Source organism: Pezoporus wallicus, unplaced genomic scaffold, assembly GCF_028554395.1.
Source record: "Pezoporus wallicus isolate ANWC-B61680 ecotype Strahan unplaced genomic scaffold, APGP_CSIRO_Pwel_v1 contig_5863, whole genome shotgun sequence".
Taxonomy (NCBI): domain Eukaryota; kingdom Metazoa; phylum Chordata; class Aves; order Psittaciformes; family Psittacidae; genus Pezoporus; species Pezoporus wallicus.
In genome coordinates this window covers 599,506-616,664 of record NW_026635152.1, presented here as the reverse complement: position 1 = coordinate 616,664, position 17,159 = coordinate 599,506, and the positions used below count along the sequence as shown (strand labels likewise).

At 49.6% G+C, this 17,159-nt stretch overlaps 1 protein-coding gene across 9 annotated transcripts in view; it reads left to right on the top strand.

The window, feature by feature from the left end:
* The window catches only part of ANKS1A (ankyrin repeat and sterile alpha motif domain containing 1A), a 126,233-nt gene that overhangs the window by 65,722 nt on the left and 43,352 nt on the right, over window positions 1-17,159 (top strand). For all 9 annotated transcript variants that reach the window (XM_057404181.1, XM_057404239.1, XM_057404212.1 and 6 more), the window contains one exon: window positions 9,223-9,289. In XM_057404181.1, coding sequence (XP_057260164.1) covers window positions 9,223-9,289 — 67 coding nt within the window. The remainder of the gene's footprint in view (window positions 1-9,222; window positions 9,290-17,159) is intronic.

The following is a 17,159-nucleotide window of genomic DNA, read 5'->3' as shown; positions in this document are numbered from 1 at the left end:
TCCATCCCTTCCAGACCGTATCCTGCATCTCTTGAGATGATTTCACAAGTCAGCAGTTAAAAAAGGAGATCCCCAATCTTGATTAAATAGCTCTGCTTTCTTCTTTGTTTTTCCAAGCAACCCCAAAATAACTTGTTGCTGTTTACTAGAAGACCCACAAACCAGTTGGAAGTGGCTTGGAGCACCTTGTAACTGTCCAACACGAAGTTTCAGGCACACTGTTGATGGGTCGGAATCAACCTTTGTGTGCAGGAGGAATTGTCTTGTTGAGGCAACAGTGCCGCTCATGCTTGATCTTACCTTGGCTGTGTTTGGGGCTTGTGGCTGTGGTATTGGTATGGAATGGAGGCATTCTGTGCTCCCCAGCCTCACCCACTGACCTATTGCACCCTTCTGTTTCTTCCCTGCTATTTAGAGCTAACTCATTAGCCTGTAATAAAGCTGGTGGCTTTGTCATTGGGGTGTTTGTGGTACTTAGAGGGGTTTTTAAACTGTAGAGGCAGCTTGTCTGGGTTTTTATATATATATCTATATAATTTAAATCCAAATCTGCCCCATCCCTCCACTGCAGAAGCTTAGAAATAATGAAGTCTTAACCCTTGCCTCTTACTTGGAATTGCAGAAATGTCAAGTACTGATAACCTTTAAACCCAACTTTGTAAGTAGCTTTCAAGACTAAAATATGCTGCTGAAGCTGTTATCTTGTCTGCTGAGCTCTACCCCTGGGCAAGTTTGTACAATAGGTTATGAACCCCTTAATAATAACAATTTGTAATGGGAACCCTGATTCTTAATTATGCCTGTCTGCAGGGTGTCATTCTAATGCACTAATTCCATACATATGGAAGATACCATGCCACTTGTTTCCCTGGGTTTATTTCATTAGAGACACTTACCTGAATAACTTTATTGCTCAGTGTTTCTGGTTTTGATGCATGTGTAGGCGTGTTACAGCTTATCTTCCTTGGGATCAGGCTTCTGGACTGGTGGGTTTTAAGCTGCCCATTTGGGAAGGGGGCACAGAGGAAACAGAAGGCATTGACACAGACACACACACACACCCCCCACACACCAGGGTTTTACCTTGTGATGTGCAGAACTCAGGTTGATGGGCAGTGGTGTGTGGTAGCAGAAATTGTATCATGAGGGAAGGTAAGCCCGGGAAGCAGCAGGCAGGAGAGGTTTTGAGGAGAAGCCCTGTTATGCTGCCACCTAATGCTCTTCATGATGGCAGAAGCTGACAGAGGTGGGGATGCTGCTCTTGCCTTCAGCATTTGAGGCCAGGTTGACGGGGCTTGGAGCAAGCTGCTCTAGTGGAGGGTGTCCCTGCCTGTGGCAGGGGCTTGGAGATGGATGAGCTTTAAGGTCCCTTCTAACACAAACCAGTCTGGGATTCTATAACCCTAAATCATTCCTAGCTGCTAACACAGTTCCCTGTTCAGGCCACCCAGGTAGGGGCCTGTGAGGAGCCTCTGAACAGCAGTAGAACAAAGTGATTTGTCACATCTCGTTCTGTTCGTAACAGATTTAACAAGTCTGAAGTTGTTACAGGGATTTAAGAGGAAAATACTTCATTAGAGTTTCTTCAGTGCCCCTCACATAAGTCCAAAAGCTGTTTTTCCAGAATAAGAGCATCAAAGGGGCTCTCCTTGGATATCAAAGCGTATCTGGATTTTAAGGTCATATTTAGCTTCTCAGAAATAAGGTCTCTGTAAAGGAGTGTGTGTATGTGGGAGGGAGGTGTTGGAAAGAGGGAGTGCTGCATGGAGAGGTGTCAGACTTCCAGCCTCCTCATGAGCACACACAAACCTTCCAGGTTGACCTCCTTCATATGTGTAGGACTGAGAGCCTGGATCTTGGTTGGGATGCAGGGTTACACCTGCAGAGCTGCAAGACAGCGATGCAGATCATTGGATGCTCTGACCACCTATTGCTCTCAGAGGGGATGGAGAGACAGGGGAAACCCTGCTTATAAACCAGCTGGAGTAGGGTAGTTGTAGCTCTCACCAATATCTGATCATCCAAATGCTGGCATGAGCATAGAATTGCATCCAGGTTTGGGCTGGAAAGGACCTAGAGCTCCTCCAGTTCCAGCCCCTGCCACAGGCAGGGACCCCTTCCATAGAGCAGCTTGCTCCAAGCCCCTGTGTCCAACCTGGCCTTGACCACTGCCAGGGATGGGGCAGCCACAGCTTCTCTGGGCACCCTGTGCCAGCGCCTCAGCACCCTCACAGGGAAGAGCTTCTGCCTAAGAGCTCATCTCAGTCTCCCCTCTGGCAGGTTAAAGCCATTCCCCTTGGCCTGTCCCTACAGGCCCTTGTCCAAAGTCGTTCTCCAGATTTCTTGTAGGCTCCCTTTAGGTGTCTGTGTGTGTTTTCCTTCTCTCAGGACAACCTTGCTGTGTCCTTGGGAATCACTGGTGCTGCATACAGAGACAGAACCAAACTTCTACATTTGGACTGATGGTCAGTGTAAGGACTTCTCAGCTATAGGTGAGGTTTTACCTAGCCCCTTCCAGAAAGCTTCAGTAGCATAAAGATGCCCCCAAACCGGGGTGAGTGTCACACTGATGGAGTGCTGCTCAGTTTTGTGCTTTCTGAATGAAGCTTCCTTTCTCTGCATGCAAATAAGTTGCCGCAGGCAGCTCGTGATGCAGGAAGCTGTCTTTTATATTGGTGATAAAAGCCCCCGGATCTTGTTTAATCTTCCTCTGTCTCTCTCAATGGACTCACTGGCTCCAAATTTCAGTGCTGGCTCTGGGGAGGAAAAAACTGGATTAATATGGGCACCATGGCTTCATGTCCATCAGGGCAGGGGGGGAAGTGAAGCACGTCAGCCCTGGCTGCAGAGTGGTGCCTGTGCAGAGCTGTGCCTGGCCTTTGAGGAGAAGGGGCTCTGGTGGCTTTGATGCCTTGTACCTGGCACCAGTGTTGTCAGAGCAGATGGGGGACCTGTCCATCCCTGTGTCCTGCTGGTCCTGAGGGGTGGTGTCAGAGAGAAGATTTTTGCATCCTGCTCATGTAGAAAGCCATTAGATCATAGAACAATGGGGATGTTTTACAAGGGCCTGTCAGGACAGGACAAGGGGGAATGGCTTTAAGCTGAAAGAGGGGAGATTTAGATGGGATAACAGTACTTCTCCAGGTTTCCTGCAGCCCCTTCAGGCACTGGAGCTGCTCTCAGGTCTCCCCTTCAGGAGCCTTCTCTTCTCCAGGCTGACCCAGCCCAGCTCTCTCAGCCTGGCTCCAGAGCAGAGCTGCTCCAGCCCTCGCAGCATCTCCATGGCCTCCTCTGGACTTGCTCCAACAGCTCCATGTCCATCTGGTGCTGCTGCCCCAGAGCTGGATCAGGGCTGCAGGGGGGGGTCTCCCCAGAGCACAGCAGAGGGGCAGGATCCCCTCCTGAGCTGCTCAGGCTCTGGGGGTGCAGCCCCCACACAGGGGCAGCCTGGGCTGTGAGCGCACACTTCTGGGTCATGCTTCTGCTGTGAGCTTGGGAGTTACTCTGCAGGACTGCGGTGTCAGTGACCTCTTGCCAGCAGAGCAAACCTCAGCATCCAGTGTGTCCTCCAAGCTGGCTTGGCTTTTACTGGCCTTCTACAAACAAATGCCTTTTGCTCCATTAGTCAGAACTCGGTTTGTTTTAAGATAAAGTTCTGTTTTGGAGTAAATTCCCAGTTGCTATGTGTTGGTGGCTGCCTGCCTGCATGGAAGAACTTACCGCTTCCCAGCCCCGGGGTGATGCTCAGCCGCACCCAGCTCCTGCTTTTGGGGTGTTTTTAGTTTTCATCAGGACATAAGCAAATATGAAAATAAATCCATGTGCTTCACTCCTGGTAACTGCTCTGCAGCTCCTTCCCATCACATCCCTTGGTTTGGGGTTTAATGAAGGACACTCCCATCCTTGCAGCCTTTCCTTCTTCCAAAGTACTTCAGCTCTGCAGTACTTTGTTTCCTTTCCTGGTGGGGTTTCAGGGTTCATTGGCCAAGATACCTTTATGGGATGGAGCCAGGTACTTCTCTGGATTAAGAATAACAGACATGATTGTATTAATTGAGGAGGTTTAGGCTTATTTCTGTGGGTAAAATAAACCACCCTATACCCTGTTCAGAGATGGATGCTTGGTGCTTCAGTGGAAGAAAACAGGTTAAGCCAAAACAAATCGGAACTGAGTGTTCAGGCTCCAGCTAAGTCTGAAGTGCAGCGCTATATTTAAACATGGTATTTTTGTATTTTAATAATTAATTACTGGGAAAGAACAGGCTAAGAAACTGGCATAGGCTATTTTCAAGGTATCTTCTCTTCCAGACCCCTCTTAGCGCTCTAGAGTGCAGTTGACCAGTTGTGGAGGGCAGGGATGCTTTAAAGCTTTCATTCCCTCTTTAGGATTGTGTCCTTCCCCTGTATTCTTGTTTTTGCAACCTTTTAACAGTTAAATCCAGATGATGAGCACTAAACCGGTGTTTGAGTTGGTGTGTAACCTGAGCGTGCTTTGTTTTTGTGGAGAACCTCGAGCATGAAGGAGGATTTCCCTTTGCATTCATTGTAGCACAGCTCCGACTGTGCATAGCCGTGACCGCCTCCAGATCAAACCCGTGTTTAGCAAAGGATGGGTTGTGAAAGGTAATCCTTTGCTATGTAATTATTTCATTACCATCCAGCTTTATATGGCACTAGGCAATACCCTGCTTTTGAGGAAGAGTTCATGGGTGTTTCAGTGCTGAAGAAGCACCTGCAAGTCTTCCTTGCTGTGTTCTGAGTGTCGAGCTGTCCGTGCTGGGGTGTGGACCTGAAAAGCATCAGGTCCCTCTTGTACTAAGGGAGGGCAGTGTGATGGAAACAAGTGAACTTGGCCTGCTGCTCAGAGTTAATTTGCAGTTGAATTCCAGCTGTGGAAGAAGGATACAGTGAAGGAAGCAAATTTTTCATGGTGTCAAATCATGGCAATGTGCCCTAGGCACAGAACACCTCCGGTGCACTGGGAACAGAGACCTGGACTCACGTTGTCCTCTCATCTGCAGCTTTGGAGCATCTGTTACCTCCATGCATGGGGAGAAGTTGTTGTTTGAAAACTCTTACTACATTTAGAGAAAGGGAAAAGAGAGGGAGGGTCCTTTTGTCCTGCACCATCCTCTCCAGGTTACAGTATGGTAGCAGGCATTGCTGCTTCCCACACAGCAGAGGAGCTGAGCTTTCTAATCAAGTTAAAACTTTCTCTTGTCCTTCATCCTGCATCATGTAAGAGCAAAGCTGCAGGCAGGTAAGGGTGAATCACAGAATCATAGAATGGGTTAGGTTGGAAAGGACCTTAAGATCATCCAGCTCCAACCCCCTGCCACGGGCAGGGACACCTTCCACTAGAGCAGCTTGCTCTGAGCCCCTTTGTCCAACCTGGCCTTGAACACTGCCAGGGATGGGGCAGCCACAGCTTCTCTGGGCACCCTGTGCCTAAGTTCTGCCTAAGTTCTAACCTGAACTTCCCCTGTTTTAGTTTAAACAGCTCTGAAGGGGGCATCCAAGCATGGAATATGGTGGGGGAGGGCAGAATGCTGCCTCTACTACTGCAAAAATGCTGGCAAGTAGACGGGGTTCTTTTATAAAGAGCATCTGATGGGAGGAAGCTCACCTGGCTCTTGTCAAATAGCATTAGGAGTTGTATCTCTGACCAAAGAGGGGCTGCAGATGCGGGTTTCGAATCAGCTTGGCAACATGCTCTTGTACTCTCTGCCCTCCCCAGCAGCACCGGCAGCAGTCCCCGCATGTCCTGCACAGCATACGAGATCTGTCCCCAAGCGCTTTGCCTCTGTTGCTGGGAGACACTGGAGGGAGCTGGGGCTGCTTGAACAAGCAGGCTTTTTTGCTGCCTGCTCTCTGCCCTCCCTAGCTCATTTTTCCTCTTGGTGGCTGGTTGTAGGAAAAGCTGGGCTGGAACCGAGGGATTCTTACTCTGCATGTGATGGTGCCTCCTCCGTGCAGGCTTCCAGATCCCCTGAAGTAAACAGCGCTCAGATAAAGGTCCCGGGCAGGTACAAGAGCAGCTTCGGCTCAGAAATATGTCTTGCCATGAAGCTAATGGACATAAATCTTCAAATCTTAATGCCCTTAAACTTCTGGAGCTTGAACTGAATTGACCTCAAGACCCAAACTCTGTAGCCAGCCCTCAGGATTGGGGCAGTGTCCCAGAAATCCTGCCACAGCTTGGGATCAGGGCCTGCCTGTGGAAGTGAATAAAACTGTACCAAAGCCCTTGGTCTCATTAGGAAATGAGGCTTGTTTTGCACCATGAAATTCCAAGGCCTTGCTGGGGAGCATTTGCTGGTTTGGAGGAGCAAAAGCAGATAAAGCAAATGGTTCTTGCTGAAATGGTGCCTGGGCTCCTACCAGTAACCTCTGCTGAGAAATACGAGGCAGTTCATGCTTTCCAGTTCTTTCACGTGTCTGCAGGCTTGAGCAGAAGCTGCTGCATCGCTTGTGCATCCTTCAGGTTCCATCACAACTAATGAGAAATGGGAAAGTTCTTTAAACCGGAGCCCATGGAGGGGAGTGGGGCTGGTGGAGGGAAGGTGGCTCCCACAAGCACCTCTAACAGAGGGAAACAGTTAAAAGGCAGAATTGGGATGGAATTGAAGCTCAGCATCACAAGGCAGACTTTGAATTCCTCTGAACTGATCCACTTCAGCTGATCCCCTGCTTCTGCTGCTGATAGTGCAGAGTTGCTGATTTACACAGAGCCTTAGGTTAGATGGCAAAAAACCTCCACCTTTCTCTTGCAACTCCCAAAGCTGTATTTCTGGGGCTACCTTTTTCAGCCAGAATGAGTCTTAAGCAGCACGATCGGATGATGTGATGCCTCATGTGTCATTTTGAGCTGAAGCAACGGCTTGGGCTGCAGGCAGCTGTGGAATGAACCACCCTGTGTGTGATTTCTGTCATTTAAGGGCTGCCTCTGTCCCCTTGAAATCAGGATATTTTTGCCTTTTACTGGGCCTCATCTTTTTTTTAGTCTTTTCAGTCTTAAACTTGAGCTTAAACCACAAAATCCCATGTTTGGACGGCTGACTTGCAGGTTTGGATTGAAGTTCTGAGTGACTTCTGTAAGTGACAGCTTTCATGTTCCAGGCTTATCCTATCACTTCTCCTTTGGCATTTTTACCCTCCTGTGAAACAAGGGATCTGACTGCTCCTGCTGCCCCCCTGTTAGTGACTCCAGTAATCCTTGTGTTAGCGTTTGATGGTGTTTGGCCTTTGTCTGAGACCTGCCTGGCTCCAGCAGCCTGATGGAAGCTCAGCATTGCTCCAGTGCTGGGGTATCTGCCAGCTCTCATGTTCAAGTTGTTCTTGTGTTGCAGGGGCAGAAGAGCAATGGATGCTTTTTCCTTGTGTACTGCGGGGCAGGATGTTGGTGGTAGGCCCTGTGCATCCAGTGACTTAAAACTCATCCTTTAACTGAGATTTCTTTTCAGAATGTGCTTTACTTCAGACATGTTGGAACGCTGAATTCTGGTTCTTTTTTCCAGGCTGCTCTTCAAAGCTCCCAGTACAGTAGCATTAACTGTATTTCAAGCCCGTAGAAGTGCTCTTCCTCATGGTTTTCTAGGGGCAGAGGATCCACATCCTTTAATGACTGTTCTATAGATTGCATGGATGCCTTCTCCCTGGTGAGATTTCACGCTACCAGTGCCCTGCCTGTGTGCTCCCCACGAACAGGAAGGACTTTGTTGGAGATCTGACTTGACAGGAGCCTTTTAACACTGTCTGGTTCTTCTGTTGTTATTGTTTCACCAAAATAAACCCCTGTCTGCTGGAGCTCAGCTTCAAGCTGCCATTGATTTTGAATGGAAGTCAAAGTCCTGGCCCCTTGCAGTGTTTCCAGGAGCTCTGCTTGCTGGCCAGGCAGTTTTGGGAGCTCATGCAGCTGCACCAAGCAAATCATCCCACTGGGATGCAGACAGTGCAGAGGCGGTTGAGGGGTGAGGTCAGGAAAACTTGGATGTCTTCCCAAAACCTATCCTTAAAAGACCTGGAGGAAAAAAGTTGCTGAAGTTGATTTCCCCCCACTCTTCATTGCCAGTCAGTGCTTTGCATTCAGCAGCAGTGCACTCAGGTGCCTCACAGGAAGGTTTTCTTGGGAGATTCCTCTCAGGACTCTCTCACTGGGGCTCTTTAATTTTCTGCTTGGTTATAGGTTGAAAACGGGGGTAAGCAGCTAGACCTGAGCCTCTGAAGTGCCTCATTGCTCTTTGGAAAGCAGTGGGCTTTAGTGCTTTGGATCATTTTAGTTCTGAAGTGGCTGAGGTGCAATTTATCAGGTCTTTCATCTCAACAGAATTAACCCAGTACCTGTCACTGTCGTTTTCCCTCTGCAGCACTGCGTTAGGAAGCCTCAGTTTACAAATTCTGCTCAACAATTGGTTTGGAAACGTTTCTCTTCTCATGTAAGAGCGGATCCTGAAGGTTGTGGAAAATTGCAACTTGCTTTTTCTTTTTTGGGGTGGCCTGTTTTACACTTGAAAAAGTACCCTCTCGGGCAGGAGTTTTTACCCTTTTTGCTTACTGCTTGAGGTTTGCCTTGAGCTCTTCGCTGTGAATCGCTGAAATGAAGGGATGGAATTGTCTTTAGCTCCCTCTCCTGGGTAATTGGGGCATTTGCCCCCATGATGCTGCTTGATGTACTCTCCGACTCGTTCTGAGCATCTCTGCTGTCAGTGGGAGCAGTGAGGAGCGCAGCGCCCATGCACAGGCTTGGGACATGTGGTTTAAACCCCCCCAAACCCCAACAAACCAGAAAAACCCAACAGAACCAGGGGGAGGTGAGGCCACGTTCCCGTTTAGTGTGCTGTGACAGAGTTGGGGAGCTGTTTCTCTTGGGCTTGGCTGCTGGTGGAGGGGGCTGCATGTTTGTGCAGGGCGAGCGGAGGAGCCTGGGGTTCCTTTCCTCCTCCCTAATTTTGTGCCCCAGAGGGGTGGCTTTCTTGGAGCCATTTATTTTCAGGCACTGTTAGGTTTTGGAAGGGAAGGCTCTGTGGAGTCCCAGCCTCTAAGGATCCCTCCCAGCCAGGCCTTTTCCAGGCAAGGTGTTGAGGGTACTTCTGGGTCAGAGGTACCTTGCCATCCTTTCCTGGATTTCTTTGGCACTCACATGGCAGGAGAAATCCCAGGGCTGCCTTTTGCTTTTTCTAAGGCTTTATGAATAATGCAGTGTTTGCTTCTTTCCCTTTCCAGATTGAGAAAATCATGAGTTCCATCGGCGAAGGCATTGACTTTTCGCAGGAGCAGCAGAGGATCTCAGGTAGTGTACCCAGCTCGTGTGTGTCTGAACAAAACTGAGATGTTGCCTCCTGTGAGCACATCTTCTCACCTGCTTTGGCTCCCAGGAGGGAAGGGAAGGCTCTGGCACAGAAGGAGCAGACCTTGGCCTCCCAGCCTGATGCTCAGTGCTGCTACCAACAACCTTTAATTCACTAGTCCCCTTGGTGAATTCATTTAACTCGAGGTTGACCCCTTGGCTTTTTAACATAAAGCAGCTGCCCTTCCCTCACAGTAGGCTTTTGGGGTGAAGAGCATTGCAGCTGGTACCCCCGTCCTGCTGGGAAAGGGGAGACCAGCTACACAGTGGTGATGTATGCTCACCCAGTGCCAGCAGTGTGTGTGTAGAGGGTCTTACTGCTTCTGTAAACTGCCTGTTCATCAATTTTAGGACTTGGGTGTTTCTGTTTAGGATATGGGAAATGTTGAGGTGAATAGCTTTAAACAAAGGCTTGTTGCTGAGAATTGCAGAGTTATTAGTGGTGGCTTCTGATACTTGAATTGACTCCTTAGAGTCCTTCCCTTTAGGTGGAGGAGAGACGTGCTGGTTGGTGTGCATGGTCTGGGATGCTTCTTGTGCTCTTCTGCAAGTTCATGCAGTAAAATCACCTCTGGAGTGACTGTGTCATTGGCCCTGCTCACCCAGCCCAATAACCACCCTGTTCTGGTACTTGGAACTTCCCAACTAGTCTTTGCTCAGTGTGTAGGAGGAAGATCAGGTTTTCTGCACACACACACAAATGAAATCTAATTTGCAGTTGAAGGATGGTGTGAGGGCTCTGGCCAGGGTCCTAAGGGTAGAAAGTCCTGATCCTGGCTCCTCCAATTCCTGCTCTCACCATAGCCTCTGGGAAAGCTGAACTGAATGAAAGGCACTGAACTCTCGTGCCTTTCAGAATGTGTTTGTCTCAAGTTTCTGTTCTTCTCTGCTGGACAACAACAAGAATTGCTTGAAGTAGTCAATGTGAAGCAGAGCTGCTATGTATTTGACTTCTGGCTGGTCTCACAATCCCCACAACAGTCTTGCTTTTGTTTCAAATCCACAATGTAGGGAGATGCTCTTTGGCTTTTTTCATTATGTAAGAGTGGGTCTGTCCCTTTGGAAACGGGCAGAGCCTCTCTAGACCCCACCACATTCTAGTGTTTTGTTCTTTAAGGCTCACAAAATCCTTTCAGCCCTGGGAGGTTAGGTTGGGAATTTTGTACTTGGGCTTGAACATCACAGAATCCCAGACTGGTTTGGGTTGGAAGGGGCCTAAAAGCTGATCTGGTTCCAGCCCCTGCCACGGGCAGGGACACCTTCCACTAGAGCAGCTTGCTCCAAGCCCTGTCCAGCCTGGCCTTGAACACTGCTGGGGATGGGGCATAAAGAGCTGCTTCTGCCACCCAGCCTCTAAACCAGACCTGGAGTAGCTGGAGTGTTGTGGCAATTTCCTAGCAAAACTACTGCTTTTTCTGCAGCCCATGTTTTAATGTTTCTTCTCCAGTTTTCACCTATAAATCTGTAGGTGCCCTCTCATTGCTTCAGATCAGAGAAAACAGTACAATCTCTCTTTTCTATGTATTTCACATACTTCTGTGAGCTTGAAGAATGTAGTTTTATTAATTTTATTATAAAGCTTTGTAAATAGTGTGTGTGGTTATTCGGTGGTGCAGTTTGTCTTTGCTTTTCCTCATTTCCATAAAACAAGGTGAAGGAGGAATGGTAGTGTCATTTAGCACATTGATTTTCCTTGAACAGAGCAATGTCCTCCTCCAGCCACACTTGCAACTGTTATAACTCTTATCTCTGCAGTGCAGCATCAGAGCGATGGGAGACTATCCTGGGTTAAAACACTCTCATTTCCATAAATATTGGAAGTAAAGGCAGCTGGAGCATGGGGAATAGTGAACCTTGTGCTGAGTTTGTGTTCAGGATGCAGACTGGAGCAGCAGAGAGAACCAAGTCTTGGTTTAAAATCTTCCTCCATTGCTCCTGCAGTGACCTCATTGCGTGCCTTGGCTCTGCACATCAAATGGGATCATTTTGCCAGGTTTTTTCCTATATTTTTTATGCCTTCTTTTGAGGAAAGCAGATGAGGTGCTGACAGAGGAAGGATGCTTTGGTGCAAATGTCCCTGGACATATCTCTGTATGGTTTGCAGAGTGGGGAAGTCACCTTGCCCCTTCCCCAGGTGACTGTCTCCGTGCTTCTACATTTCCAAGCTGCTCAGGAGGTGAGACACAGCTACAGAGCTTGATGAAGTGGATGCTGATGAACTCTGCTGCCTGGGGCCTGAAGGTGCCTCAATGTCATGTTCTGCTCAAGGGGGTTAGAAAATCTCCACCTTGAAAACGCTGTCCTAGGAAATGCTTTCTGATGGTGAGACCAGTTCAGCTGCGGCAGCACTGCCCTCTGGGATACTTTGTGGCTGATCTAGTGCCATCATCCCAATAGCTGGGAGCAGCCCTGTCTGTTCAGGGACACCACCTTCTCCCAGTGCCTCTTGTGGGGGAAACACAGAATCAGCCAGGTTGGAAAAGACCTTTAAGCTCATCAAGTCCAACCATTACCCCAGGGCTGCCAAGGCCACCACTAACCCATGGCACTAAGGGCCTCCTTGTTTCTGTTAGGACAGTGGCTGTGCTTAGGGCAGCACTGAGGTGATGCCAGTTGCAGGACAGCACGGGTATCATGGTGGCTGTGCCCTTTGGCTGTGGCTAATGTGCCACGTGCCTCAACTTAGGCTGTGCCAGGCTTTTCTGAGCACGCCTGAAGGCACCGCTCTCTGCTAAACCAGGCTGCTTGCTGGGCATGTGCTTCCCCTGTGCTTTAAGCATGAATTCCCTTCTCTGCCTTTAAATCAGGAGCAAAACCAAAAGCGGAACTTAAAGAGCTTGCTGGAGAATTGCCACCACGAGGGATTCTGTCCTTTTAAATCCTTCACCTCCAGCCTGCAGCTCAGAACTGCTCTGGGTGGGCATCTCTTGATGAGATGCTAATATGGATCCGCACACACAGCTCACGCTTGCCATAGCAGAGCTTATCTCACATCCATTTATCACCTGGGTTTTTGCTTTGGTGACAGGGAATCCCCAATGGGAGTTTAACCTGTGCCCGCCCTAGATACTGTGCACTGAGGAGGGCTTATATTTTCTGGGGTCAGAAGGGGGTTTTTTGGCCTAATGCAGTGTCAACTGTTCAGCAGCACCCTGCTTTATGACAAGCCCTCCCCAAGCCGGTCTGGAGCTGTAGCAGCATGTGTGATGGATCGATAGCATCAGTGGAGAGGTCTAACATGGAGGAGAGAGGAGGAGCCAGCACTTCAGCCTTGTGCAGGGGCATTCCAGCAAAATGGACACCCACCTCTGGAATCAGGCAGCCCCAGGAGCTGCCTTGTCCTTAAGCCGGGTGTTTTCCTGCAGGTTGCTCAGTGTTACACTGGGTTTGGGGCCTGTCGCGTGCAGCTGAGCTGCTGTTACACATTCCCTGTTAATCCTTCCTTTCCCTGTGAGCGCAGTGAGCCAGAGACTGGGCAGAGGCAAAGGCAGAGGATGGCCTGGGGTGCCTGCACCTGGGCATTGGTGTTTTCTGCTCCTGCTGGCTTTGTTGGGGCTGGTTTAACACTTCAGCTCCTACCACAGATGTGCAGGGAGCTGCAGGGAACTTTCCAAATGCTCTCTCATCCTCAGAAATGACTGGGCTTGGAAGATACTGGGGCTCCTAACTGATTTGGTGTCTGGAATCATTAATTTGCCTGGAAAGGTAAAATGCTTTGCTTACTGTGGAGAGTCTGTTCATACCGGCAGGTATTACATACAACTGACTTGTGTATAGGGAGAGCAGGAGCCCTTGGAGTCATGCTGGAACAAGCCCAGGCCCTGAAGCACTTCGTTTCAGGTCCCAGCCATTCCCCAGACTTCCCATACAAATGGGCAAATAACTGGTTTCTGTACCATAAAGCTTTCCTCCCTAAAACAGTAACAAAGCTTCCCTGTCTTGCCATGGTGTTATGGGCAGTGCCTCTGGAGGGTAAGAGAATTAGGGGCATTCTGGCATCTTTACACAATTTGGAGCTAGAAGCTGTTTCTTGGCCAACAGGTTCAACCCTCTCATCCTGATAGAACTTGTAAGGAAATCTTCCAAGTGTGTATTGCAAGGATGGGGTGGTGTAGGAAGGAGGAAAAGACAAGTCACTGATCCGTGTTGGTGCTTTTCCGAGCTTGGGGAATCAAGGGACACCATCTTGTAAAGGATACCAGATTCCACCTAACCTTTGCTTTAAAGGATTGGTTTGCCTGTGAAGAGATGCTTGAGTCCAGTCTGTGTCTCCCTGCACGTGAGCTTTGTAGTCACTCATTTATTTAGTTCCTTCAGCCCACTTCTGATCATCTCTTCCTTCCAGTGAGTCAGAAGAGTAGGGGAGTACAGGTCTCGCAGCAGAAATTCAACCCCACTGCACTGCAGTGCTCCATCTTACTGCTGGCTCTTAACAAGAAGCCTGTGTGCTGCTCGCTGGGTTATGGTGACTTGCCAAGCAGCATTTTCCTCCTTCAGAATAGAGGAGATGGAATCATAGGATTGTTTAGGTTGGAAAAGACCTTTGAGATCACAGAGTTCAACTGTTAACCCAGCACTGCCAAGTCCATCACTAAATCATATCCCCAGGTGCCACATCTCATGTCTTTTAAACCCCACCAGGGACGGTGACTGCAGCCCTGCCCTGGGCAGCCTGTTCCAATGCCTGAGCACCCTCTGGGGCAGGAATTGTTCCTCAGCTCCATCTAAACCTGCCCTGGGGCAGCTTGAGGCCGTTTCCTCTTGTCCCATCCCTTGTTCCTTGGGAGCAGAGCCCAGCCCCTCCTGGCTCCATCCTCCTCTCAGGCACTTGTAGGCAGCCATCAGGTCCCCCTGAGCCTTCTCTTCTCCAGCCTGAACCCCCCAGGTCCCTCAGCCCTTCCCCATCACACTTGTGCTCCAGGCCCTGCACCAGCTCCGTTCCCTTCTCTGGCCCCGCTCCAGCACCTCAATGTCTCTCTTGTAGTGAGGGGCCCAGAGCTGAACACAGGATCCGAGGTGCGGCCTCACCAGTGCCCAGCACAGAGGCACAATCCCTGCCCTGGCCCTGCTGCCGCACTGGTGCTGGTACAGGCCAGGATGCTGGGGGCTTCCTGGCTGCCTGGGCACGAGCTGCTCATGTGCAGCTCCATCACTCAGCACCCCCAGCTCCTTTCCTATGAGCAGTTTCCAGCCACAATTCTCCAAGCCTGGAGTGTTGCAGGGGGTTGTTGTGGCCCAAGTGCAGGACATGGCATTGAGCCTTGGTGAACCTCATCCCATTGGCCTTGTCCCATCCTGTCCAGACCCCTCTGCAGAGCCTCCAGCAGATCAACACTCCTACCCAACTGGTTGTCCTGTGCACTCCGACTGATCTGCTCCATAACCTTCCCCAGCACCAGGTCAGGCTGGCAGATCTGTAGTTCCCTGGATCCTCCTTCCAGCCCTTCCTGTAGATGGGGTCACTTTTGTGAACCTCCAGCCAACCAGGACCCCCCAGTGAGCCAGGACTGGTGAGAACTGATGGGAAGCGGCTTGGTGAGCACTTCACCAGCTCCCTCAGCACCCTTGGGTGGATCCCATCTGGCCCCAGGGACCTGTGTGTGTCTCAGTGGTGACACTGACCACTTCCTCTTGGATTGTGGAGGCTTCATTCTGCTCCCTGTCTCTGTCTTCCATCTCAGGGGGCTGGGTACCCAGAGAAGAACTGGCCTTACTATTAAAGACTGGGACAAAAGGCAGCATTAAGTACCTCTGCCTTTTCCTCGTCCTTTGTCGCTGTTTCCCCCCACATCCAACAAAGGATGGAGATTCTCTTTTGCCCTCCTTTTGTTGCTGATGTATTTATAGAAACACTTTTTATTGTCTTTTACAGCAGTAGTGAGATAAAGTCCTAGGTGAGTGGTCTCTGCTCAATAAATCAGTTCGATGCAGGCAGGAGGGACAGGGAGTGCATTGGGGCTCAGTGAGTTACCTGTGACTTGAGACATGAAGAATGTGCTTACTGTTTTACTGGACAAGAGGGGGAAATCTGTTAGCAATGTGCATTTGGCTAATTGAGCTTAGTTCAGTAAAGCTGGATGCTGGCTGTTTCCTTGCAGCTGATGGCATTAGTGACTACATTTGCCTCACCCATCCATCTTGCCTAATGCACTGCCTGAGGTTATATCCCTCCTCAATGGGCTATATGGGCTTCTCAGTGGATTTAAGGACTTCCAGCTGATGATCATTCCCAGTCACTGCAATACCTGCCTGACTGGCTTCTCCTGCATGCTTGCTTTGTGATGGTTTCATCAGCGCTTACTTGGGCTTTCAGTTTTACCTTCTGGGTGAAGCTTGGTTAAGTGTCTTCAGGCCACACCAGGTCTTGTTAAACTGTTCTCACATAAACAGGGTGATGAGGGTGATGCTTTTTGTCTGGAGTGGCCCACATTCTTATTTCGTCCTCCAAACAGACTCACACTTTACACTAAAGGTCATTATTGGAACTGTAACTTCCAAAAGGGCCCTTTTGAGCCCTCGTAGCCCTCTCCCTTTCCTGTTTTCTTTGAAGCACGCTGTGTAACATGAAAAATGTCCTGCAGGAGGAACTGAATTGCTGGCTTGCTTGCTTTGCAACTTTGAAATACTCTCATTATTTGTAACTACACTCTATTGACTGCTTCCCCCTCTGCCTCTGCAAACCCTTTGAAGGTAGGATTCATGAAACGTGGAGCATAAGGAGGATGGAGCTGAGCATCAGGAGTTTGTTTCAGTCAGAAGTTGTGATCAGGCTCTTGATGGGGCGGGGGGGGGGGGGGGCACAGTGACTGGGATTCATTTGTTCTTGTGTCATCCTTGTAACATACAAATAGTAAGTGTATTTTAGTCTTTATTTTCACCTAGGATGCTTTGGGCATCTCTTCTCCTTTTCTTTTTGAAGTAAACCCCGCCACTCCCCTTCCTCCAGATACCCAGCCCCTGCTTCATTTTGTCTCGATTTGAAGTGGTTTTAAAACCCTGCACTTGGTGTCACTGTAGGTTTCCCCTGTAAAAGCAGAAATACATTTATGAGTGTGTTGAAAGGCTGAGAAGAGTAAATAATCTTTTCAAAACCTGAATTCAGGAGCTCAGAGCCATGGTTTCATTCCCCTGCCAATGCCCCGGCTGCTTCCAGAAATGCTGTAGTAGGCAGCAAGCAGTTTCCTCACCTCTCTCTTGATGAATTAATTCTGAGCCAGCCACAAATCACTTGGAACTGTCAAAGCAGAGCAGTAACCTCGTCTGTGGAAAACCCAAGGCGTGTAGTCCATCCTTGAGAAAATAGAAGCCAGTCATTGCCACCAGAGAGTTAGAAAGCTGCTTCTCCCTCCCCTCTCCTGCAGCTTCTGGTCGCTGCTTGTACAGAGGATGGAAAAGCTGGGAGGGGTAAGAGGATGAAGAGAAGGGAGGGACAGGCGATGCGAAAGCCGGAGACAAGACTGCGAGTGGAACGGCAAGCGTGGAGCTCGCTGCCTTCAGACAAAGCACTGCAGCGCTCCACAAGGACACGCGCTGCTCTGGGAGGGGACACGGCTGCTGGGACCCACAGAAGGGCAGGATGGAGACCCCAGCCGAGCAGGAGCTTGTTGCATGAATTCCAGGTTTAGCTGCTGCCCTTCTAGAGGCTGTGTTAGGGGAGGGAGACAGAAACCTTTTGTGATCTCTGCGTTGCTCGTGCTGCAGTGTGCACTAGAAAGACTGGCCAGCTCTGTCGGACTCGCTTGGCAGAGGAGCTCTCCTGTGGACCAGAGGAGCTCTCCTATGGACCAAAGCAACAGGAACCCTTATCCCAAGA